Source organism: Saccopteryx bilineata, chromosome 1 (assembly GCF_036850765.1).
Source record: "Saccopteryx bilineata isolate mSacBil1 chromosome 1, mSacBil1_pri_phased_curated, whole genome shotgun sequence".
Taxonomy (NCBI): Eukaryota; Metazoa; Chordata; class Mammalia; order Chiroptera; family Emballonuridae; genus Saccopteryx; species Saccopteryx bilineata.
This window is the reverse complement of record NC_089490.1, coordinates 202,458,364-202,484,516: the sequence shown is the minus strand read 5'-3', so window position 1 is coordinate 202,484,516 and position 26,153 is coordinate 202,458,364. Positions and strand designations below refer to the sequence as shown.

Below are 26,153 nucleotides of genomic sequence, written 5' to 3'. Positions count from 1 at the left end.
CTGGGCAGGTGGCATATGCTGGGAGTGTGACCGCCAGGGAGCAGGGGCACTGACCCCGCTAGGCACAAGTCCAGAGTGGCACCCTTTCAACAGAACACTGTGAAGTAATGTGTTGCCAGGACAGTGCTTGAGAGTAAGCAGTGTGTAAGCAGCACAGGTGTACCACGCAGAAGGAGAGGGGCTCCTCTCACTGCCCTGGCCAGCTAACGCAGGCCTGCCACCTGACACCTCCCTCCCGGCCTCCCAAGTCTCTTCCCCTTCCCCAGCAAACTGCAGCATTGCCCTGTCATCCCAGGGTGACTGCACACACACACCTGACTCAGTGCAGAGGAAGTGACCCTCCTCCATTCATAAGAGCCTTTCCTGATCGTGGTAGGCCGATCCTACTAGCCTTTCCCTAGCCACAGTGACTCCACCAGGCAATCAGAGGCTGTCCAGAGGCATTCTGGTTATTGGGATTGAGAAAGATGAAGCTGTGAGTTACCAAACCTAGAAATCACACTGCCACATTTTATACCATGTTGGCCGGACCACTCTGTGGGGAGGAGAACAGAGCTCTAGTACAGAGGAGAACAGAGGTGGAAATTAGGGAGACTCCTGACAACATTCCCACCCCTGGTTCCAGAGGTCTGCCCAAGGCCCAGCCCTGTCATGTGATAATCTTCCTGCCATGCTCATGGGGTTCTGTCCCCGCAGGGCCCTGACATGCAGAGACGGCCACGCGTCTGGGGAACTTACCCACCTTGCTCAGAGGCACTCGCAGTCACCGCGTGAGAACTCCTCTTTGATTAAAGTCGGCCTGGTCATTGTGGCAGTTAAAGAATACATAGTCTTCAAGTCTTTCAGGACTTGGGTTTCCTCTTAAAGAAAGGAAATCAAATGTGTTCATTAAAAGATTGATATAAAAATTTAGTAATTCTGAGGTTAACCCAGAACTTAGCATAATTTTCTATGGGGACATTTGTAAGGGGGGGGGGGGAGTAAATTCCACAGATATTACCAAAATGAGCAGTCAGCAGAAAGTTGTTTTAAAATACTGTGTTTCAGCATGTAAAATCTCGTTTTATTACCAGATTCTATTAAAGGCACAGTTCTGCTGGTTTGCCACTGGAGAGATGGGATCTTAACAGCCCACTTAATTTTTAAAAGATTCTTAAACGATGCCTTCAGAACTACTGCTGGTAAAGGTAGTTTAGTGTAGTGCGTAGCCTCCCATTGTGCCCGGAGTGTATATGCATCTGCAAATGGGTGTATGCGTGTGCGTGTGCACATGCGCGTGTATGCACACACACATGCATATGAATGGAGCCAGTTTCTTTTCTTCAAAGAAGCCAGAGTTGGTGGGAGAGAGAGAGCAGGACGGACCTGTGAAGTAATTCAGAACTTCTGGCTCACCTTCTTCAGCGTAATCGTAAAATGTGTACAGAAGACCTTGGAGCTCTGGCTGGACAGCTCCATTGGTTAGAGCAGCACCCCAAAGCGCAGACATTGCCGATTCGATCCCCAGTCAGGGCACATACAGGAACGGATGTCTCTCTCTCACACCCCCTTTCTCTCTTGCTAAAATCATTAAGTAAATTTTTTTAAAAAGACATCTTAGACACCATGTGAAGGGTGATACAGGTTTATTTCCAGTTAGATGCCAGCGTGTTAAAATGGAGGTCTCGTCACCAAGGGAGAGCCCACCTGAAGCTTAGTGTCTGACCCCCAGATGAGACAGCACTGCCCCTTAGAGGGACTTTTTGGCACTTGCTGCACCTTTCTCCTTTTTCAGCATTACAGTGTGCTTCTGCATTATTTTATCATTCGTGGTAGAGAATACATAGATAGACTCAGACTACAAAATAGTTTCCATTGTAGAATCCCCTGTGTCTACCAGACTGATCTCTGAACAAAATTTTTTGTTGAGTTAGAAATACGTACCGGTCTCTTTCCAGTGGTGCTTTCTTTGGGGGGGGGGGAGGGAGAAATCTGAGGACAGTTCACCTAGTTTAAAATGATGAGGTAAAATGTGTGGGTATGTTTACTAAATATATACACTTAAGTTCACTCAATTTTTCATCTTTAGATTTTTAAAAGTTAGATGGATAATCTATGCTTTAAATATTCACCATTAGCTTTTTTTTTTAATTAATTTTACTACAGTGACATCAATAAATCAGGGTACATATGTTCAAAGAAAACATGTCCAGGTTATCTTGTCAATCAATTATGTTGCATACCCATCACCCAAAGTCAGATTGTCCTCAGTCACCTTCTATCTAGTTTTCTTTGTGTCTCTCCCCCTCCCCTTTTCCTCTCCCCCCTCCAACCACCACACTCTTATCAATGTCTCTTAGTCTCGTTTTTATGTCCCACCTACGTATGGAATAATGCAGTTCTTGTTTTTTTTCTGATTTACTTATTTCACTTCGTATAATGTTATCAAGATCCCACCATTTTGTTGTAAATGATCCGATGTCATCATTTCTTATGGCTGAGTAGTATTCAGCCACATCTTCTTTATCCAGTCTTATATTGAAGGGCTTTTTGGTTGTTTCCATGTCTTGGCCACTGTGAACAATGCTGCAATGAACATGGGGCTGCATCTGTCTTTACGTATCAATGTTTCTGAGTTATGGGGTTATATTCCCAGTAGAGGGATTGCTGGGTCATAAGGATGTTCTATTTTCAGTTTTTTGAGGAACCACCATACTTTCTTCCATAATGGTTGTACTCCTTTACATTCCCACCAACAGTGAATGAGGGTTCCTTTTTCTCCACAACCTCTCCAACATTTGCTATCTTGTTAATAATAGCTAATCTAACAGGTGTGAGGTGGTATCTCATTGCAGTTTTGATTTGCATTTCTCTAATAACTAATGAAGATGAGCATCTTTTCATATATCTGTTGGCCATTTGTATTTCTTCCTGAGAGAAGTGTCTGTTCATGTCCTCTTCCCATTTTCTTATTGGACTGTTTGTTTGTTGTTGAGTTTTATGAGTTCTTTGTATATTTTGGATATTAGGCCCTTATCTGAGCTGTTGTTTGAAAATATCATTTCCCATTTAGTTGGCTGTCTGTTTATTTTGTTATCAGTTTCTCTTGCTGAGGAGAAACTTCTTAGTCTGATATAGTCCCATTTATTAAATTTTGCCTTCACTTCTCTTGCCTTTGGAGTCAAATTCATAAAATGCTCTTTAAAACCAAGGTCCATGAGTTTAGAACCTATATCTTCTTCTATGTACTTTATTGTTTCAGGTCTTATATTTAGGCCTTTGATTCATTTTTAATTAATTTTAGTACAAGGGGACAAACTGTAGTCGAGTTTCATTCTTTTGCATGTGGCTTTCCAGTTTTCCCAGCACCATTTGTTGAAGAGGCTTTCTTTTCTCCATTGTGTTGTTGGCCCCTTTATCAAAAATTATTTGATCATATATATGTGGTTTTATTTCTGGACTTTCTATTCTGTTCCATTGGTCTGACTGTCTATTTTTCTGCCAATACCATGCTGTTATTGTCGTGGCTCTAGAATATATATAGTTTGAAGTCAAGTATTGTAATGCCCCCAGCTTCATTCTTTTTCTTTAGGATTGTTTTGGCTATTCGGGGTTTTTTATAGTTTCATATAAACCTGATGATTTCTTGTTCCATTTCTTTAAAAAATGTCATTGGAATTTTTTTTTCTTTTTTTTCTTTTTTTTATTAAATTTAATGCAGTGACATTGATAAATCAGGGTACATATGTTGAGAGAAAATATCTCTAGATTATTTTGACATTTGATTGTGCTGTATACCCCTCCCCCAAAGTTAAATTGTCTTCTGTCACCTTCTATCTGGTTTTCTTTGTGCCCCTCCCCTCCCCTAACCCCTCTCTTCTTCTTCACCCCCTCCCCCCTCCCCCAACCTCCCGCCCCTGTTGCCATCACCTTCTTGTTCATGTCTCTGAGTCTCATTTTTATGTCCCTTCTATGTATGGATTCATCTTAGTTTTTTTTCTGATTTACTTATTTCACTCCATATAATGTTGTCAAGGTCCATCCATGTTATTGTAAATGATCCGATGGAATTTTGATGGGAATTGCATTAAATTTGTGTATTGCTTTGGGTAATATGGGTATCTTGATTATATTTATTCTTCCTATCCAAGAACAAGGAATATTCTTCCATCTCATTGTATCTTTTTCTATTTCCCTTAACAATAGTTTGTAGTTTTCATTATATAAGTCCTTTACATTCTTTGTTATATTTATTCCTAAGTATTTTTGTTGTTGTTGTTGTAATCGTGAAGGGGATTATTTTTTTGAGTTCATTCTCAAATGTTTCATTGTTGGCATATAGAAAGGCTATGGACTTTTGTATATTAATTTTGTATCCTGCGACCTTACTGTATTGGCTTATTGTTTCTAGTAGTCTTTTTGTAGATTCTTTGGGGTTTTCGATGTATTAGGATCATAGCATCTGCAAAAAGTGATACCTTTACTTCTTCTTTTCCGATGTGGATGCCTTTTATTTCTTTGTCTTATCTGAATGCTCTGGCTAGAACCTCTAGCACCACATTCAATAAGAGTGGAGAGAGTGGACAACCCTGTTTTGTTCCTGATTTAAGGGGGAAAGCCTTCAGTTTTATGCCATTTAATATGATGTTAGCTGATGGTTTATCATATATGGCCTTTATCATGTTGAGATATTTTCCTTCTATACCCATTTTGTTGAGAGTCTTAAACATAAAATTGTGTTGTATTTTATCGAATGCTTTTTCTGCATCTGTTGATAAAATCATGTGGTTTTTGTGGGTTTTTTGTTGATATGGTGTATTGCGTTAACCGTTTTACATATGTTGAACCATCCTTGAGATTCTGGGATGAATCCCACTTGATCGTAATGTATTATTTTTTTAATATGTTGTTGTATTCGATTTGCTAGTATTTTGTTTAGTATTTTAGCATCTGTATTCATTAGAGATATTGGTCTGTAGTTTTCCTTTTTTGTGCTGTCCTTGCCCAGTTTCGGTATGAGGGTTATGTTGGCCTCATAAAATGTGTTTGGAAGTATTGCTTCTTCTTCAATTTTTTTTGAAGACTTTGAGTAGAATAGGAACCAAGTCTTCTTTGAATGTTTGATAGAATTCGCTAGTATAACCGTCTGGGCCTGGACTTTTATTTTTGGGGAGGTTTTTAATAGTTTTTCTATTTCTTCCCTACTAATTGGTCTGTTTAAGCTTTCTGCTTCTTCTTGACTCGGTCTAGGAAGGTTGTATTGTTCTTGGAATTTATTCATTTCTTCTAGGTTGTTGAATATAGTGGCATAAAGTTTTTCATAGTATTCTACAATAATTCTTTGTATATCTATGATGTCCGTGGTGGTATCTCCTCTTTCATTTTGGATTTTGTTTATATGAGTTCTTTCTCTTTTTTCCTTGGTAAGTATTGCCAAGGGTTTGTCAATTTTAAAGATCTTTTCAAAGAAACAGCTCCTTGTTCTATTAATCTTTTCTATAGTTTTTTGTTCTCTATTTCATTTATTTCTGCTCTGATTTTTATTATCTCCTTTCTTCAGCTGGTTTTGGGTTGTCTTTGTTCTTCTTTTTCCAGTTCCTTAAGGTGTGAAGTTAAGTGGTTCACTTGGGCCCTCTCTTGTTTGTTCATATATGCCTGAAGTGATATGAACTTCCCCCTTATCACTGCTTTTGCTGCATCCCAGAGATTCTGATATGTCATATTGTCATTTTCATTTGTCTGTATATATCTTTTGATCTCTGCGCTTATTTCTTCTTTGACCCATTCATTTTTTAAAAGTATGTTGTTTAGTTTCCACATTTTTGTGGGGGGTTTTCCTCTTTTTGCAGCTGAATTCTAGTTTCAAGGCTTTATGATCAGAAAATATGCTTGGTACAACTTTGATTTTTCTGAATTTGCTGATGTTGTTTTTGTGGCCCAACATATGGTCAATTCTTGAGAGTGATCCATTTACACTGGAGAAAAATGTATACTCTGTCATTTATGGATGAAATGTCCTGTAGATGTCTATCATATCCAGGTGCTCTAGTGTTTTGTTTAAGGCCAATATATCTTTATTGATTCTCTGTTTGGATGACCGATCTAGAGCCAGCAGTGGTGTATTGAGGTCTCCAAGTATGATTGTATTTTTGTCAGTTTTTGTTTTAAGTTCAATAAGTAGCTGTCTTATATATTTTGGTGCTCCTTGGTTTGGTGCATATATATTAAGAATTGTTATGTCTTCTTGATTCAGCGTCCCCTTAATCATTATGAAATGACCATTTTTGTCTTTGAGTACTTTTGCTGTCTTGTACTCAACATTATCAGATATGAGTGTTGCTACGCCTGCTTTTTTTTGGATGTTATTTGCTTGGAGTATTGTTTTCCAGCCTTTCACTTTGAATTTGTTTTTATCCTTGTTGCTTAGATAGTTTCTTGTAGGCAGCATACAGTTGGATTTTCTTTTTTTATCCATTCTGCTACTCTCTGATTTTTTATTGGTGAGTTTAATCCGTTTACATTTAGTGTAATTATTGACACTTGTGAGTTCCCTATTGCCATTCTATAGATTGCTTTCTGTTAGTTTTGTGTCTTGTTTGATTCTTCTCTTTCGTTTTTTTATCTTTTGTTTTTGTTTGGTTGTATTCCATACATCTTTCCTCTGTTAATATCTTTTTTAAATCATGTGCTTCTGTGGTGGTTTTTTCAATGGTGGTTACCATTAAGTAATGAAAAGGGTTCCTACCCTATTCATTGTAGTGCATTATTTTGTGAGTACTTTTGCACTCCATTGTCCTTTGCTACTGTTAATCTCCGTCCTCTCCCCTTTTTTTTTGTTGTTGTTATCACTGTTTAAATTTGGTTTTATGGTGTTCTTGGTGGAGCTTTTACTTGTGGTTTTGTTTTGTTTTGTTCTTTGTATCTGGTTGGAAAACCCCCTTTAGTAATTCCTGGAGTGGGGGTTTTCTGATGATAAATTTCCTCATCTTTTCTGTATCTGTGAATGTTTTTATTTCTCCTTCATATTTGAAGGATAGCTTTGATGGGTATAGTATTCATGGCTGAAAGTTCCTCTCTTTCAGGACTTTAAATATTGGGGTTCACTCTTTTCTAGCTTGTACGGTTTCTGTTGAGAAATCCGATGATAATCTAATGGACCTTCCTTTATATGTTGTATTCTTCTTTTCCCTGGCTTCCTTGAGAATTTTTTCTTTGTCGTTGGTTTGTGCCAATTTCATTACGATGTGCCTTGGAGTAGGTTTGTTGGGGTTAAGAAAACTCTGAGTTCTGTTTGCTTCTTAAATTTGAGGCTCTAGTTCTTTCCGCAAGCTTGGGAAGTTCTCATCTATTATTTGTTTAAATATGTTCTCCATTCCATTTTCTCTCTCTTCTCCCTCTGATATACCTATTATTTTATGTTATTCTTTTGATAGAGTCAGACAATTCCTGTAGGGCTTTCTCATTTTTTTTAATTTTTGAGTGTCTTTCTTCTTCTCTCTGTTGTGCCTCAAGTTGCTTGTCTTCTATTTCACTAATCCTACCTTCTATCTGGCCTGTTCTATTAGCTAAGCTTGTTACCTCGTTTTTCAGCTCGTGAATTGAGTTTTTCATCTCTGTTTGATTTGTTTTTATAGTTTCAATTTCCAATTTCCTTGGTAATATATTCTTTGTGTTCATTGAGTTGTTTTCTGAGCTCCCTAAATTGCCTTTCTGTCTTTTCTTGTATATCTCTGAGTATTTTTAGGATTTCTATTTTAAATTCTCTGTCATTTAGCTCCAAGGTTTCCAATATATTAAATTTTTTCTCCATAGATTTTTCCTCATCTATCTGTGCTACCTCTCTGTCTTTTGTATCCGTGATATTTGATTTCCTTTTCTTTAATGGCATCTGCGGGTGGTTTTGTTGATAGTATTAATGAGAATTATTAAGGAATAAAAAGTTAAAAAAATAAAAATATAAAATATAAAAGAATAAAAAAAAATTATTATTCCCCCCCTCCTTTTTTTTCCTCTCCTCTCCTCTCCCCTCCTTGAGAAAATCTTGTGGTGAACTGTAAATTATATTGTGCTAAATAGAACAAAAACTACCTATAATGGAGGGCCTGAGTTGGGGAGAAGTGATAAAGGGGCAAAAAAGGGGTATGGACCCACAAAATGCAAAAAAGGAAAAAATTAGGGTCAAGAATAAAATGATTTGCTTTTAGTTGATGGTTGACTAAGAGAGATGATGAGAGGAATAAGGGGGAAACAGGAAAAAGGGGGAAAAATTAAAAAATTACTATTGTATTTAGTGGAGCAAGAACTAGATAAAATGGAGAGCCAGGGTTGGGAGCACTGCTAGTGAGTTAAAAAAGCAAAGTAAAAAAACCCCAAAGAGCCACAAAGAAAAATTTGAGTCCCAGTTAAAATAATTTGTTCATGATTGAGGATTGAATGAGAGGAAAAGTAAAGGAGAAAAGGAGAAAGTAATATAGAGGGAGAAAAAAAAAGAAAGAGGAAAACACAAAAAGAAAAGAAAATAAAAGGAGAGAGAGAGAGAGTTAAGGGTTTTGGAGTGCAACCCTCATAGAGAGAAAGGAAGAAGAAAGAAAAGATAATGGGAGATGTAACACTTATGGGTAGTGTAGTTCAAAGAGAGGAGAGAGAAAGACCAGCAGAGAATTAAACGACCAAATTGGAAGAAGAAGAAAATAATCAAGACAAGAAGATAAGAAAAACAAACGAACAAATATAATAAAATGGGATAGGTTTTAAAGTCTGTGGATTATTCTTGATTTTGAGAGGTTATCTTCTTGCGTTTTCTTTTCTCTCCTTCCTGCTTGGTGACTCTGTACCCCGGGTTCTGCCCCTTTGGCACATTTAGGTAGAGGTTTGCAGTTGATAAGTCTCTATGGTGATGTCATATATTGGGCTTCAGTCTCGTTGGCAGTCGAGGCTCATTAGCATTTGCAGACTCCGCCAATGAGAGAGTCTTTACAAGTAGATATTTTTCAGTCTTTCCTCCAGCTTGTTTCATTGCTGCACTCGACACAAACCTTATTCTCTCATTACAGTTCTTGCAAAGGAATTTGGGTACAGTAGTTAAAAACATTTAGGTTTCATAGTCCTTAATGATGGACTTACTGATCTGAAGAGAAAAACATAAGCATGTTTTTGTTTGTTTGTTTTAATTTTTCCGTTGATTTGAGAGAAAGGGACAGTCATCAGCTCATTGTTCCAATTTGCTGTTCCATTTAGTTGTGCACTCATTGGTTGCTTTACATATGTGTCCTGACCAGGGGTCAAACATGCAACCTCTTCGGTGCACCAGGACAGTGCTCTATCCCCTGAGCACCTGGCCAGGCCCACACCTGCATGTTTGAATAAAGCCTTCATAAACTAATCATTTTTATTCTCTACCTTGACCTGGCTGAAGAGCAGTGGTAATGAGTGATTGTCCTGTCAGTTATGGCTTTGACAAGTATTATAATTTCTTTAGAGCTGATCATTTAATACACCTTTGATTAAGTGTAGACATTTCTCACATTGACTTTCAAATTAAAATTAGAGATTTTTCTTATTTCTCTTTTTCAATGGGCGTAAAGGAAATAAAGCTCAAAGTGTGTCTCACTCCCTTGTGAGACAGTAGACCATATAATCCTGCATATAAGGAAACAGGTCCCTCAGTTTCAAAATACCTAGTATGCAGTGACTGCCAAACATGAAAACCAGCCTGCACTTAAATTTAAAAATTCACTTGCAGGTTATCTAAAATTACACACAGTTAATCTGTGCCACTTGTAAATTCTAATCTTATCTTACATTCCTTAATGAGTGTGCTGAAATTTTCAGTCTTAATGTCTTGCCCTAGCCTTTAATTTTTTATGTTATTTCTGTAAGTGAAGTAGGATATAAGTCTTTAGGTTCTCCTTCGTGTCAGTGAAGTCCTCAGTAGCATGCAGTTACATGTAGGGGCAGCTGTTGAATTATTTTAGGGTACAGGAAGGTCCAAGAAAGGAAAACCTACCTGCCTTTACTGTGATCAGTTGCCCTGTGGAACTCTGTACTATGCTGAGTCTAGCCACACTGCATTCTAGCCTAAGTCATCTGGAAAGGGGAAGAAAGATATTATGAAGCATGCATAGGATTCAAAGTTTGAAATATAGTTACTATAGTGCAATGGTTCTTAACTCATATAAGGGTTATGGTTCCTTTTTAGAATATGGTGGAAGCTATGAACCTAGATATGTACAAGTTTTCATAGGTTTCAGTATATTCTTAGATTCATCTACATATTCAGGAATCCTTGGTTAAGAATCTTTATTATACGGCCAGTAAGTACACAAAACTGGTGAAGTACTACTTGAAGTAGCATCCAGTTTGTGTAACAAAGAAGACGATATTACTTTATTATTTGAATTTAAAAATAAAATAATATACACTTCTAAATAAATGCCTTATAACAAACATAAGCGTTATCAGAAGACACAGAGACCTCCTTGAAAATGGAAAAATAAAGAAGCAATGGTAATATATCCTGGATGTTTTAGAATATCTTATTTGATAGTGATTCACTTAATATAGATCCATCTTTAGTTCTGTATATGCTAAGCAGAAAGAAGAGCTGTCTTTCTTTTAGGACAGCAGTATTTTCCATGAGAATGCCATCCATAGATTAAGTGTGAGATAAATAATTGGATTGTCTCCTCACTCCCTGCCCTGTGCTATGTATACAAGTGTTCCTCACCGGGACCCATCCTCAGGTGCCCTTGGCTAGCTACAGATTGTCAAGTCATGTTTTTCCATTTAGCACGTAGTCATTAACACCGTGAGGGACTGTTGAAAATGATTTAGGGATTTGAAGCGCAGCTGCTGACCAGGTGGGACCAGCCTGCCGCGCTGTACTTGATCTACATCACACGCTGGGATTGGCGTAGGCTGTGCGTGCAGTTTCTGAGGTCTGCAGTCACCTGCAGTGATGTTCTAGGCCCACGGTCACGCACCACTCACTGCCTGACTCCCAGAGCAGCTTTCGTCCTGCAGGCCCCATGCATGGTGAGTGCCCCGTACATTGTGTGTCCTTTACGCTGTGTTTCCACTGTCCCTTATCTATGTTTAGATACACAAATCCTTACTATGGTGTTGTAATTACCTATACCATTCAATATGCTGTACAGCCTTGTAGCCAAGGAGCGAGGTCTCTGCCCTGTAGCCTAGGTATATGTCACAGCTGGTTTAACACCCTTGCCCCCGCCCCCAGGCACCACCTTGGAAGCTCCCACCACCCACAGCCTTGGAGAGGCATCCTAGAGCAGCAGACGTTGAGTGGTCTCTCAGGACAGCCCTGTCCTGGTCTTCTCTCTCTGCCTAGGGCCAGCCTCGCTCTCTCCCGTTCCTGGTGCTTTTGCCGCCGTGCGTTGCCTAGGCCAGGACTCTCATGGCTTTCTGGTCAGAGCCTGTCACCAATCCCAGAGGGCCCACAAATTCACATCTTAACTTAGGGGTGACCCCTTGGGCCCCAGACGCCTCGGCTGTTTCAGTCCACAGGAAGCAGTGGTCGGCGCAGTCAGGTGCCACAGCAGAGGCTGAGTGTGTGCGTGTCTATTCTATTTCTGTCATAGAGGACCTAAGCAGGGACAGTTTTGTGGACACCACAGGTCACCATGCTGACCTGGTATATCTGGGGCAGAGAGCCAGGCCAAGGCTGAAGGACCTTGTGGTGTAGTGAGGGAAGTAGATGTTTACAACAAATAACTATGTCTTACTTCCCTACAGTAGTGATGGGCCCGAATGGTACAGTGACCCAAAGCGGTCAGCTGGCGGGCCGGCTGGCTGGGCGGGGGCAAGTAGTAATGTTGCCTCCACGGTGCCTCCCATGAGACCGTCACACTGGACCTCGAGAGTGGGGGGTGGCTAGCCAGGACTTAACACGCTTGCTCCAGGAAGGGGCACTATCCTGGGGGGTGTCCCAAAGACGTCCAGAATGCTGAACAAATCAAGGGTTCCCAGCATCTGTTTGTCCATCCCCCCCCCCCTTAGTTTCTTTCTCCATTCCCATACTAGTTGGTATGTTCTTTTCTAAACTAAAAACACTCCTTTTTATCTCACGGTGGTTCAGTTAATGTTAGAAATATTTAAAATTCCCACAGGTGCAAATAGCTCTAGAAACAAAAGGATAAAAATTCCCATTCTTTCCAGCTTCAGAGCTCTGTGGAATGATTGATTCATTTGTAAATTTTAACAGGAAAGGCGAGGATGGACTTCTCCATGACTGAGTAATGAAGGGCTGTGCACGGATGTTCCTGTACTTCAGCTATATTTTCAGAGACCTCAAAATAACTCTCAATCAGCATAAATGAGGCAACCAAGGGTTTTCTCCTCTGTCATTAGGCTTTGATAGTCTACAGAAATTCTTGTTTCCTTTTGACTCGGTACCATGTGGCCTCCTAGACGTGCATCTAGACATAATTCCATAAGGACCCCTTTTCATCCACGTATCTCACAGACAGCCCAGTACTGCATGCAGCCCGAGAGGACTGGGTACTTACTTTCTGGAATCTGGAATCCCAGATTCTCACTTCTATCTGAGCCACATCAAAGTTTTCCGTGAGGCCATGTTTTAAAGGACATTAAGTAAGAGCCACCTGCTTCCCCTGCACTCCCTTGCCCAGCAGTGTGGGGCTCCCTTGCAGCCCCCACCTGTGACAGGGGACTTCCTGCCACACTGTGGCCTGCGGCAGGCTCTGTGCGAGGGTGGTGCGCAACAGTGCGACCCCGCAGACTCTGTTCTGCCGGCTCCTGATCCATCCCCACAGCGAGGGGGTGGCTGCCCAGCTCCTAATCCATCCGGCAGGCAGCGAGGGGGTGGAGGCCAGCTCCTGATCTGTCTGCACAGGGCTAGAGGGTGGCTGGCTGGGGCGCACAGCACACACAATGTCCCCACCAGCTGCAGCCCAATTAGGCTCAACAGGTCACAGGTGTTCCAGACAGAGGGTACTTTGAACAAAACCGCTGTCTTGAAAATACCTAAGACTTTTTCAAGCACTGCAGCCCACTTCTTTTGGTGGATTCTTTAAAGTTATTTAGTGCACTTGAAATACAAAGAGGCTGCAAAGCACATTGAGACCTCGCTGGAGGCCTGGAGGCTCATTCTTCCCGCAGCCAGCAGCAGTGTGCCGGAAGGGCAGTGCTCCTTGCATGGTGGCCACATGGGACCCCAAGCTCTCTGGCTGGTCCCCCACCCCTGACACTCTTCTGGGTCGTTCTGCCCTGTGCTGGCCTTGTGCGCACAGATCCAACCCCAAGGTGTCCCTGTCCTTCCCGGTGGACCGCTGCATAGTCCTGGGGTGCTGATTAGAAAGGGGCTGGAATCCAGCTTCCCACAGTTTCTGTCTTCATTACTTAAAGTCACCCCGTCCAACAGCCTCCTCTTCGGCCACAGGTCTCAGGGCGCCTGTGTCTGCAGGGTGGGTGACGCAACCAGGCTTTCCCTCTGCTTTAAGCTGCCTTCAGCACTTGTGACCACCTCCTTGGAGTGAGGGGCTCAGTCCTGAAGAGGGGCAGGACTGCAGCATCCCTGTCCCCTGTGGGAGCCAGTGTCCCCAGGCCCCGGCCCGCAGCCTGCCCCCACCTCAGCACTCCGGCCTTCTGCAGCTGCCGTCCCGCCACTCCATCAAGAGCAAGGCAAGGCGCACCCTCCCCAGGCTGTGGGACCCAGGGGTGGGGTGGGGGGAGCACACCGAAGAGAAGGCAGTGTCCTGCACCCTGAGGACCATTCCTTTTTGGAAAACAGTCTTTGCCTTGATGACTGTTGTTGATCATGTTGTTTTAAAAAACAATGACTGCCTTCTAGAAAGCATGTTGGTTTTGGTTTTCCTGTTTGCAAGGAGCCTGCTCCTGTGTCACTAAGCTGGCCCACCTGTGTCAGCCCCTTGTCTGTGGGTGGGGAGAGCCATAGGCTGCATGTCAGGGTTCCATTTCCTTTCCACAGTATGACATTGTTCTTAGTTGCATTCGGAGCGCAGCACAATTGCTTCTTTTGCCCTTTTGCATTTTCAAGTGAGGTAATTAGGTTTCCCAGGGTTCAGTGGTCAAGAGCCTTCTCCTGCAGGGAGCTGCTCCCAGCCATCCCCAGTGCGGCTGTCCCATAACCCAGTTAGGACTGAGTGGCGGTCCTGCGGCCCGCTTCTTGGGCCGGCCCTGCATGACCTTCCCATTCCTGTCCTGACCTACAGGTCTGAGCTACTTCTTTCCTGCATTGTAAACGGGCCCTTACTCTTTTCTTCTGTGACTTTGTTTTGAGGATTTCTAAAGTATTTTCATTGAAAATCTTTTCCTTCCCTACCCTCTTAGGAACTCACCTCTATATGCCAAATTACTCTTCTTAAACACGCCTGAATATTTTACCTAAAGTTTATGCTTGTTTTTCAGACATCTGATTGGTCTGTTGTTACTGCTGAACGAATGGGAAGAGAATTAGCAACATGTTGGCACCAAATAAACGGTTGTCGTGACCACAGAAACAACAACTTGCCGTAGTGTATCTGACCGCAAGACCTTGTCTAGTCTCTGTCCTTTGTCATTTTCCCAAACACACAGTACTTTCACCTTTGCTGCAAGGCTTATAGGGATTAAGTTTGGGTATCAGTATTTTACAGCCTAATGGCGAGAGCACAGTTAGTTATGATCTATCTACGCGACAGCCTGTGGGGAAGAGGACAAGATGGCGAAGGGGTCGGGAACGCTCCCAAAGCCCCTTTTCCCCAAGATGCCAGGGGCTCGAGTGCCAGGTCCTCTGTGTAAACGGGTTGGTTGAACACTCCAGATGGTCTGTGACCACATTTGTCTGCCTGTGTGCATCTGCTCAGCAAGATTCTTCTGAGCCCTCCTGGGGAAAGTTCAGCCGAGCTCCTCTCGCGTGGGGTCCCACACTGCACCTGCTTGGATGTGGTCCCGCAGGTGAGGGGGGGCGGAGGGGGCTCTGCTGCCTGGAGAGAGACCCCCATCTACCACCCCTCACGTCAGGTCTTCTGCGGGCTTCAGAAGGTCCTGAGGGGCCCAGTCAACACTGAAGGCCGTTCAGTGTTCATTCCAAGACAGACCATTGGGCGTACTTATCTGAAAAGACCTTGCCTGTCAAAGCTTACCGTGGAAGAGAAAGGCCCCCAGCATCTGATTGGGGCGGGATCACTTTCATCAAGTGGGATGGGAGATCACGCCTGGCACAAGTTATTTTAACAAATCCTCCATTTCAGTCCTCTAAATGGACATATGTAGTCTGGATTGTTGGTAAGTTTCTAGCAGCTTTTCTCAATTACAGTGCAGTTTTTTCCCATGACTACATAACAAAACTGTCTCCATGTAACAAATTTTGATACTTAGGGAAGCATCCTTCCAAGTAACTCGGGCATTCTGCTACACATTCTAATCTGTATTACTTCTAAGGGAAGGGCTGGAATCCCAGTAGTGCCCAGCCTGCGACATTGCTGAAGATGGACGTACATCACAGTGTAAGCGGTTTTGTTACTGACTTTATCATTCCAAAAGCGTTGGTATAGCTGGCAAAGTTTAGGTCAGGGGTCCCCAAACTACGGCCCGCGGGCCACATGCGGCCCCCTGAGGCCATTTATCCGGCCCCGCTGCACTTCGGGAAGGGGCACCTCTTTCATTGGTGTTCAATGAGAGGAGCAGAAGATGCATCCGCATCCTGTGCTCCTGGAGTACTGTATGCGCCGCAAAGCGCTGCGTTGCTCAGGTACAGTACTATTTCCGGTGATGCGGGACGCACATGTCACGGCTCCGGAAGCGTGTCATATCACTTGTTACGGCTAGCAGTGACAAATATGGAACCGGACATTGACCATCTCATTAGCCAAAAGCAGGCCCATAGTTCCCATTGAACTTTCTCATATATGCCTTGGTCAGTTTGTTGATTTAAATTTACTTGTTCTTTATTTTAAATATTGTATTTGTTCCCATTTTGTTTTTTTAATTTAAAATAAGATATGCGCAGTGTGCATAGGGATTTGTTCATAGTTTTTTTTATACTCCTTCCCTCCAGTGGTCTGAGGGACAGTGAACTGGCCCCCTGTGTAAAAAGTTTGGGGACCCCTGGTTTAGGTCATGTGAAAAGATTACAGATTATGGGCCAGATATGAGAAAGGTGCATATAGCGCACACTTTGTGAAAATTTGTTTATAATTAAAGAACTGTTCAGTTCAATTCAGCAAATATACATTGTGTGCTGTGGCGCTGCCCTTTGACCTGAACAGCCGGGTCCTCTGTCTCCTGCACAGCCCCTCCCTTCTTCTCTCTTATGTAATAGGGGAGAGCAAAAGGAAAAGGTGTGCGACAGGCCAGAGCCACACTGTGCCTCCCCAGCTGTGTGCCGAAGGTCCCCAGGACCCCGTCGCTGGCTGTTTGTAGGTGCTCTGCAGAGAGCAGGGCAGGGGGTTCTGTGGGCAACGCTGGCTTAAAGAAGTTAAGCAGAGCATCACTGCTAGCTTCCCAGAGTCTTTACAACTCTCCAGTGCGTTGTGGGGGACAGTCATATGCTGTGACCTAAAGCTTAGGTGATGAGAAAGACCTCTTCTGGAGGACACTGGTTGATCAGGAGGGTGGACAGGGGGCGGGGGGGGGGCAGGGAGAGCAGGCAGGGGACGGGGGGGAGGCAGGGGGAGCAGGCAGCAGGGCAGGCAGGAAGGTCGGGCACCCCAGCAGCCAGCGGAGTCCTGTCCTCCCCGCCTCCTCCTCTCCCTCTCGGAGTCCTCTGCAGACTTGGAGTCTGGCAGCCATTGCTTCAGATCTCTCCCCAGGAAGGAAGTGCTGTTCAAGGGGAGAGGAGGCTTGGGCTGTTCCCACTTGGTCCTTCCATGGTCCTTCCGGGAGGTCTCAAGGGTTCTTTGGGACACAGTGGGACCCACACACTTTTCCCATGTTTGTTACTTATGTTTCACTTTCAAAATAACACTGTGCACCAGAGTATGTGGTGAAGTTGTTTTACTAATTCCTGAAGTTTTGTTTCTTCCTTCAAAACTTTCTTCCTTCAAAACTTCCTTTTACTCTTTCTGGAAAAGCATTAACATGCAGAACTGCAGTAGTCAACTTCAGTGCTCATTAATGAAGCCCAGAACTAATAGTTACATTGTCCTAATTTGACAAAGCTACCTAAATCTATGCATTTTTTTTTTTTTGAAAGCTCCCCTAAACATGCTGTTAAGTCCCCTAAGAAGCTCCTGAACTGCTTGGCAGCCATGAGCCCAGCCTGCGCAGAGGAGGCTTTCAGGGAGTGAACAAACAGAGAACACGCTGGCTGGGCGGACAAATGTGTCTCAGCTGGCCCTTTCATTCCCAATGGAAGGCACAGTCAGTATCAATCACTGTTTTCCCTGTTGCCCTGAAAACCACAATATCTCTTTTCATCCCACAAGCGCCTTCCACCACAGTGATGTGTCTTTAGAATGACACTGCCATCAGCCTGCTTCCGCTGTCTGAAGTCCAGAGAGCTTAAAAACACATTTCAGGATTCAAGACTCGAACCTGCTTCCCTTCCGGTTCCCCGCTGCCTACGCTCCCCCACCCCCACCCCCACTCTCCGCCATTCTTTCAGCTTCCCTCGCTGAATAAACAATTCACTTCTCTGAGCTAATGCAGCTCTCCAAAGTAAACGGAGACACCTCCATCTGATATTCCCGAGATTTAAGAACTCATTAAAGAGATGCACATAAAGAAATGCTTTTACATGTCAGTGGTACATCAAAGGCGGAAAGGAATGTGGCGTTCTGCGCTGTGACCAGGTGTGCTGACGCACGGGACCTCGTTCCAGTGCCTCTCCCCTGCCCCCACAGCGCTCCACACTCATCCTTTGTCGTCCTCTGTCTCTTCCACCTTGACAGTTGTAAGCGAATGCCGTAGCTTCAGTGGTTTGCTGCTCCTGGTTCTGGGTACTGAATGCATTGTTAGGAATGAAGGTGATTCCTTTTTATCCTTTGAAAACTGAAGTGGAGTGATTCTTAAAGTTTAGCAATGTGCTTGTAGTTGTAGAAGTTAACCCGGATGAATTTTTCCAAGTACTACTTTTTTTTAAATTTGAATATTGGGGTGACACTGATTAACAAAGTTATGCAGGCTTCAGGTGCCCATTTCTGTAACATATTCTGTACACAGTGTTTTGTATTCACCACCCCCCACGTCAAGTCTCCTTCCATCACCATGTGCCCCCTCCCGCCCGCTCTGGAATCGGTACTGATCATCTTCTTTCCCATCAGGTCATAGCGGTCTGCAGGGAGGCCGCCCTGCTGGCCCTGGAGGAAGACCTCAAGGCCAGATACATTAGGAGGAGACATTTCACTCTAGCCCTGAGCACCGTGACACCCCGCATCCCCGAGTCCCTGAGACGCTTCTATGAAGAGTACCAAGAGAAGAGTGGCGTTCATACACTCTAAAGACACAGGCATACTCATTATGTGAAAAATGCTTTCTAGGGAAAACCTGTATCGTTTAAAATTTTGTGTTGGGTGTTAAAAAAGAATTCTGTAAGAAGCAAAATGTTTGAAATATAATGACTGGAATTAAGGGCTTCAGTTCTTGTAGACATTTTAAATAGTACGGATGCAGTGAAAATCTCTGGGTGGGGGGAATAAGTGTTATCTGGAAATGTGTGCTGAGTTTTAAAATGCAAATTTCTAGCTTTCTCATTGTTGACCTGGCTCCTCCATCCGTGAAATGCCTTCCTTCTGAGAGTCCATCTCGGTGCCCTCTTAATTGCCAGGCCTGAGGGCGTCAGCCCGTACAGGGACACCAACCGTGCATGCAGGTGACCGGATGGTGGAAAACAGTTTGCAAACTGTATTTTGAAGACCAAAAAATGAAATGGTAAAGGCACCAGCCAGGCTCATGTGGCCATGTTTCCAAATATGGTTTGGTTCTCATTATAAGCCACACCTGCATTTATGTGCTGGCCATATGAACCTTTACCATGGCAGTTAAAGAGAGAAGGCTCATTTCATGTACTCTAATGCCCTTTGAAAACTTAAAAAATTGGAAATATAAGCCTAGTCCAGGCCTAGAAGCAGTAGACTTGGGTTTTGTTTTGTTTTTTTTCATCAAATACTGTAAGTAAATCATAAGAAGTGTTTGTGTTTTAACTTGTACACATTTTCAAGTCACCAATAAACTTTCCAGTTAAAAGATAAACCAGATTGTACTTTCAATCATATTGTCTCATGGTGCATTCCAAATATGTGTATTTATACTCCTGGTTGTTTTATCCCTGGGGCTTTTTGACACTTTGATTCTCCATAGATACCTGTGAAAAGTTGCCAGGCATTGAATCCCTGACTTACTGGCCACAGAAGGAATGTGTACTTAGACCTGGCCACTGTGCACCTGACAATTCCCAGGAAGACAAGTTAGGCAACAAATGCCTGGCAGCCACAGTGATGGGCTGCCGGGGCTCGCTGGGCAGGTCCTGGTGCACTGCGCCTCCGCTCCCTGGGGCTGTGGCAAGAACGAGCTGCAGGGCTGTCCCCACACTCCTGTGAGGCATCTGCGGACAGCCACCCACACAAAGGACGGTGCTACTGCTTAGAACCACGTTGTCAAATATTATAGACACTGGTCCCACTGGGCTATTTCAATTTTAATTAAAATTAAGTAGTATTAAAATTTTTAGCTCAGCAGATTCGACTTATTCCATCAGAACACGTACAAGAATCAATCAGTGAAGGCATAAATGAGTGGAAAACAAATCGATGTCTCCGTCTCTCTCCCTCTCTCCCTTTCTCTCCCTCTCTTCCTCCCTTTCTAAGATCAATAAATAAGTAAAAACTTGAAAAAGAAAAAAGTTCATCAGTCATGTTAGCCGCATTTCAAGTACTCAGTAGCTGCATGTGACAAGTGGCTACTGAATTGGACTGGAGAGCCTGAGAACATTGCTGTCACTCACACGTTCTGTTGGACTCTGCTGATTTAGAAAGTAAGGCTTACACGTTGAAATAAATAGAACTGAAAATTACGTTTGTGCTTCCTATTTCCTCTTTACTTACTAGAAGAACATAACTTCTTTCTTTTAAGTGCTGAGGGCACAAGGAAATAAGAGAAAAAAATTTTCCCCAAAGAGACCTGAACATTTCAAAATTAAAGAAACCCCATTGCCAGTAAAATAAAAACCAGAACAGTAAGCTCAAACTGACACAGGCTGTCGGGCTGCAGGCTGAGGTGTGGGGTGCTCATCTCAGCAGGGAATGTGGATGGTAAAGGTCCCAGACCCCTCAACCCATGTGACAGGAAATTATAACAGCCTCCTACTTTAATGCCAGGTCCTTAAAGACCTTCGGTGTAAAAGCAGACTAGAAAAGAAATCCACTGGCTGGGGAAACTGCAAGCTGTCTGGCCCCTCTGAGAATTCTGACTGTGGCCTCACCTGACCCCCAGCTGCAGGGTTTGCATTCACAACACCTTTGTCCTACAGCAGCTCGAAACCTAGAAGTGAACACAAAAGCTCAGATCTGAGCTAGAAATATGCTTGGAGTGGCTGGCAGTTGCACTAGTTGGAGGAATAGATCCTATTCTCAGCCCTGCCACAGAGGATTCCGACAGCTAGACCCGGCCTACAGTTTATAACCCCAAAGGATTTGGGGCGGTGGGGTCCCCTTTCCAGCATGGGCGCGTGATGGGCCTGCCCACTCCGGAAAGCGACTGGCATGGCTGGTCCTTTCGCAGCCCCTGCCTCTCAGCCGTCCTCTTCTGTGCACTCCTTGGGGCAGGCGGTGTCCGGACAGGGCGGCACTCAGGCAGTCAACTGAGCTGCATGTTCGACCGGGAGACTCAAAGGCAGAAGGAACGTTTCAGAAAACTGACGACAGTTATTGAGCATTTAAGGCATGCAAAATAATACATTTATGGGGACGTGGAGCCAAAGACCACCGCAAGAATGGAGATGAAACGAGAAGACCACGTACTGGGAGGAATTTCCTCAAGGGAGAAAAGTGAACAAGTTTCCTATCCTAAGCTGGGGCGTGGTGGGGCAGGGGGTGCAAGTCTGGGTTGCAGTACGCTCTACATGTTTTGTATGCCTAAATATACTGCTCACAAAAACCAGGGGATATTTCAAAATGAATATAAAGTGATAAAATATCCCCTAATTTTTGTGAGCATAGTAGTAGTTCATGAAAAAAATTTGAGCCTTAAACTGACATGTTACAATTCCAGGGTGAAATCACTGCGATCCAATGCAGCCCTTGGGGCTCACAACCCCGTGAGCCTGGGAAATGGGGAGCACGGGGTTCTGACGGAACCAAGTACAAGGAGGCAGAAGAGGTCAGGCCTCTAGGACCCGGGAAACAAGTGGAGAGAAATGCCTCGGTAAAAGGCAACGTTCAGGTGACACATGTCCTGTAGAGGGTTGGGAGAAAGGAGTTGAAAGGTAAGAATTGAAAAGATTTTCAGGGCACTACATCTGTAGTTGATTACCAACCAATTATTTTTTATATCTTTAAACAGCATGTTACTACTATCGAAAAGGAAATGGTATTCCTGTATTTTAAGTTTGTGTCCTTAGACAACGGATACCGGTGAAAATGTGAGTGAGTCACAAAGAAAAAGCAGCTCGGGCATCACTAATGATAGTTCACCCAATGTCATCTCCACGAGGATTTTACTTCTGGTTCCAGAGTCTCATGTTTCTGGATTTAAAATAGTATATGATCCTATTATTTGGGTTTGTTTGTGATTTAATACACAGTATAATTCATGGAAAAATTAAGTTCAGCAAGAAAAGAAAATGCTTTCTTGGCATCTGTTTGGTCAAAAGTTTGTCTGTGGTCCAGATTCCTTTCAGGGTTTGGGAGATATTCATATTGGCCCCCTTTTTTTCTCAGTGTTCCAAGAGACTTTAGTTTGAATAGTGAAATTAATGTTTTCTTCTAACCAGAAAACTTCGAAGAAGGGCTTCTAATGTTTACTCCTTCATGACCAAGAAAGTGTATTTATAGACTTCATACCGACTGCCCTAACTTAGCTTGAAAAATGTGCAGTTCTGTGTTATTTCTAATGTGTAAAACAGGTTTTGAAAATAATGTATAGGTTTTCCAATTTGGAAACGTAATTACTGGATTTATGGGGAAAACCAAACTTGAGTATATGTTTAATTTATTTTAATCAGGAGAAAGCTACAGAAAAGTTGCTATAAAGATAGAATACTGTGACTTCTCTGGCCACTTGTACTTAAATTCCTGAATGTGAGATCGTTTGAGTCTTAGTTCATTTTGTCATATTTCCCTGAGTTTTTCCTTTAAAGGGGCACACACACCAAAGCACCTGTGGAAATTTTATATGGATTGCATTAACAGTAGTTTCCAAATATAGAAATTCTGAAGTTCCAAATTCATTTGCTTTCCTTGCTTCCGTTTTCATGATTTCAATTGTGCTCTTTGCCTAACATCTCTGTCAGATACCCCCAATAGCCTGTATGCTTTGGGGCTCACTTTTGGAATTCACTCCAGCAAATGTAAGCATAAAGGGATGCGTTATCGGGTTTTAGCCGACTTAACAAAATCGTTGGGAAACTTAGAGACTCCTCTTTCATACGGAAGGATAAACATTTCTGGAAAGATGGTTCAAGTGTCAACACATGCACACCACATACAACAAAACCAAAGGGAATGAGACGAGAAAAATCAAGTTCATCTATACTGGAATCAGGAAACAGATGGTAAACAGTTCAAAGGCTATCCATCAGGTACAACACATTTTGGACCAACTTAAAAAGAATCCAGGAAGTTCAACACATACTCCACTTAAGAGTACATACGATATGATTGGAAATGCCTTATTGGTCTCAAGATGCCATCAATGGTAAATTTATTAATTTAAAAACATCCTTATTTTGGAAAAATAAAAAGATAAAATACTGTGATTTTAATATTATTATTACATCCTGATTTCAGAAACATTAAAAATCAGTCAAGTACAGTTAGATGAAGAGGGAACTGATGTGTAATAGTATGTTCATACATTTATTACAAGCCCACAGCCATTAAAAGACTATATGCACCAACATAAGCATAATAATAAAAATGTTGGCAGGAAACGGGAGCCGAGGATATGGAGCACAGGTTATTCAGGGGCTGGAAATAATCACAGATCAAAATACTGTACCCCGGACTGAGGTTCGGTAGGGGAAGAACGCCAGAAATCTGGGGGAAAGGCTGGGCATAGGGGAGAAACGGATCACCAACCCCCAAACCGAGCTGGGGCACATCAGGAGGGATGTTTTCTGAGGAAAGAGAAGAAAATTTTAGACCTTGACTGCTTTGAAGTCTCAAAAAATGTTAAGAAAATTCAGTCAGTGCAATTCAGGAGCTAATAAAACAAGGGATAATGAAGTCAAGGAGAACAGAACTCAGGAAAGGGGCTCATTTATAATTTATTCCACAAATACACTCCCCCAGATGACATATTATTTAGCATATAATGGTAATGTATTCATCACAGCCTTATTTGTTATTCCAAAATATTACAACAATTCAAATATTTGTCAATAAGGGGTACTTAAATAAATTTGGGACATCCATACAATGCAACATGATAAGGCTATAAAAAATAATAAACTCTATAAACTGATCTAGAAATTATCTCCAAGATATAGAGAATCCAGATAACTTAGATACATGCTTAAACTCTGCAAACAGAATGTATACATTGTCCCATGCTCTCATTGTATAACCTATATAATTATACAATGGTGCACACACACGTGGATACGTACACACGCACACACAATCACAATGCATTTGCAAAAGAAGAAATGGTGCAGATTGTGCTCTACAACCATAGCATAAAACTAAAGAAGTGTAGAAACAACAAAAACCAACCACTTGGAAGTTCAAAATTCATTTTAAAATTATTCTTTAATCAAAGAGGAAATCAAAATCAAAATAATAAAAAGGCTGGAAAAAATAAAAATACATCAAAATCTATGAGATACAATGAACAGTTTCCAGGGAGGCTAATTTATAAACGTAAACATTTCTAATAATTGAATAAGATGAACCAAATGAAGCATTATTCTCAAGAAATGAATTGTAAAGAACTCCAAAATTAACTTCAGGAAAATAGTATAAAAGTAAGAGCTGAAGTTAACAATGACCGAAAACAGAAAGAAAGAAAAAATTATTAATCCAATAACTCTTTCTTTTTCAGAGAACAAAATCTACAACAAATTAATCATTTTTGTGGTAGACAGAGTAATCACACGCCCACACACGGATGTCCCTGCCCTAACCCACAGAAACTGTGAACTTCATGTTCCCCAGGTGGCAAAGGGGACTTTACAGATGTAATTAAGGATGTAGAGAGGAGTGTGCTAGAGTTTCTGTGTGTGTGTGTGTGTGTGTGTGTGTGTGTGTGTGTGTGTGTGTGTGTATTTTTCTGAAGTTAGAAGCAGGGAGGCAGAGAGACCGACTTCCGTATACCCCCAACTGGGATCCACCCAGCATGCCCACTAGGGGGCGATGCTCTGCCCATCTGGGTCATAGCTCCATTGTGGCCAGAGCCATTCTAGCGCCTGAGGTGGAGGCCATGGAGCCATCCTCAGCACCCAGGCCAACTTTGCTCCAGTGGAGCCTTGGCTGTGGGAGGGGAAGAGAGGGACAGAGAGGAAGGAGAGGGGGAAGGGTGGAGAAGCAGATGGGCGCTTCTCTTGTGTGCCCTGGCCGAGAATTGAACTCAGGACTTCCACATGCTGAGGGCCGATACTCTACCACTGAACCAACTGGCCAGGGCCCCTGGAGTTCCCCGGTAGTTTCTTGGTGGAATCACAGGACCCTTGAAACAGAACTGGGAAGGTGGGAGAGGTAGGAGAGATTTGAAGCTGCCCGGTTGCTGGCCTTGAAGATGGAGGAAGAAGCAACCAGCCAAGGAAGGCAGGAGACCCCAGACACCGGAAACATGACAGAACGGGATCCTCCTGATGCCTGCAAGACACGTCGTGTAGGCAAGTGCTTTGCATCCTGAATTTCCTGAAACAGTTTCAGATGTTTAAATATTGTCTTGTAAAATGTACCATAGTCAAAGTCTTTCCTGGGGGTTCTCAAGATATCAACAAATAAAAAACAAACGACACTATTTAGAATTGGAAGTAAGGTACACAACCTAGTTCCACCATAATTATATAACTTGGGTTTCCTCCACTCTCAAGCCACGCCCCCTACATCTGCCAAACGGGGGAGGTTTAGATTGCATCCACGTGGCCACAGGAAGTCGGCAATGCGTTTTGAGTTTGATGGTCTCTAGACAGAACTTCTCTCCTCTCTAATCTCTTGGAATATTCTTTCAGAATGCCCATCACCAGTTTGGTATCTGCCCAAGTCAACCTTAGCGCTGTGGCATTTCCCTGGTCGGTTGTCTGAAATGGTCCCCATGGGAGCTGACGTTTAAGAAGGTTGAGATGCCTGTGCTTCCCTGACACAATAAAGACGAAGGGCTCATCCCTAGATCCACGCCTGTATGTAGCAAAGCCCGGAAAGAGCACAGGGTCCAGAGCCTGCAGCAGGCGTGGCCAGGACCAGGAGGACACGGAGGCTGGACGCGGCAGGCTGTAGGCAGTGAGATTTGGTGGAAACTTAGAACTTTTTCTCAATGATACAGGGAAGCAGTGCTCTCAGCTCAGTGCAGGGATGGAGGAGGGGGCCCAGGAAAGTGTAGTAAGACGCCAACTGTGAGGAAAACGGCTGTATTAAGCTTGCTCTCTGGTTTACCGGCTGCAAGCACTCTGCCTGATTAGTGCGTGAGCACGTGGCAACGCCACGTGTGTGTGTGTGTGATCCATGTAAGGATGTGGGTGCTTGCCCTCAGGGGGATTGTGGATTGCCTGCCCGCCACTGTGAGGGGCCATTTTGCTGTTTGTTTGCCTGAGAAGCGGTTTCCCTGCCTGTGTGCTTGTCCGCCATTGGGAGACTCTGATAAACAGGATGGCCCACCGTGTTCCGGCTCAGCAGTGTCTTTACTGTCTGCCCGAATCCAGTGTGGACCTGCCTGACCTTGGCCTCTGGCATCACACCAGGTAACAATAAGGACCAACTGAGGTCATCCATCAGAAAATCAGGACACATAGATCTCCTGTCATCCATCAAATGTTTACATTTTATTTCCAATTCTTATCTTTAAAAAAAAAAATTTTTTTTTATTCAGTGAGA

General features: G+C 43.1%; 1 protein-coding gene across 1 annotated transcript in view; it reads left to right on the top strand.

Annotated features, from left to right (window-relative positions):
- Positions 1–19,152, top strand: part of AFG2A (AFG2 AAA ATPase homolog A) — a 275,456-nt gene extending 256,304 nt beyond the window's left edge. Inside the window, exon 16 of the mRNA XM_066233605.1 lies at positions 18,225–19,152. Within this exon, the coding sequence (XP_066089702.1) occupies positions 18,225–18,401 (177 nt within the window). The 3' untranslated portion in view covers positions 18,402–19,152. The remainder of the gene's footprint in view (positions 1–18,224) is intronic.
- Positions 19,153–26,153: the final 7,001 nt, after the last annotated feature.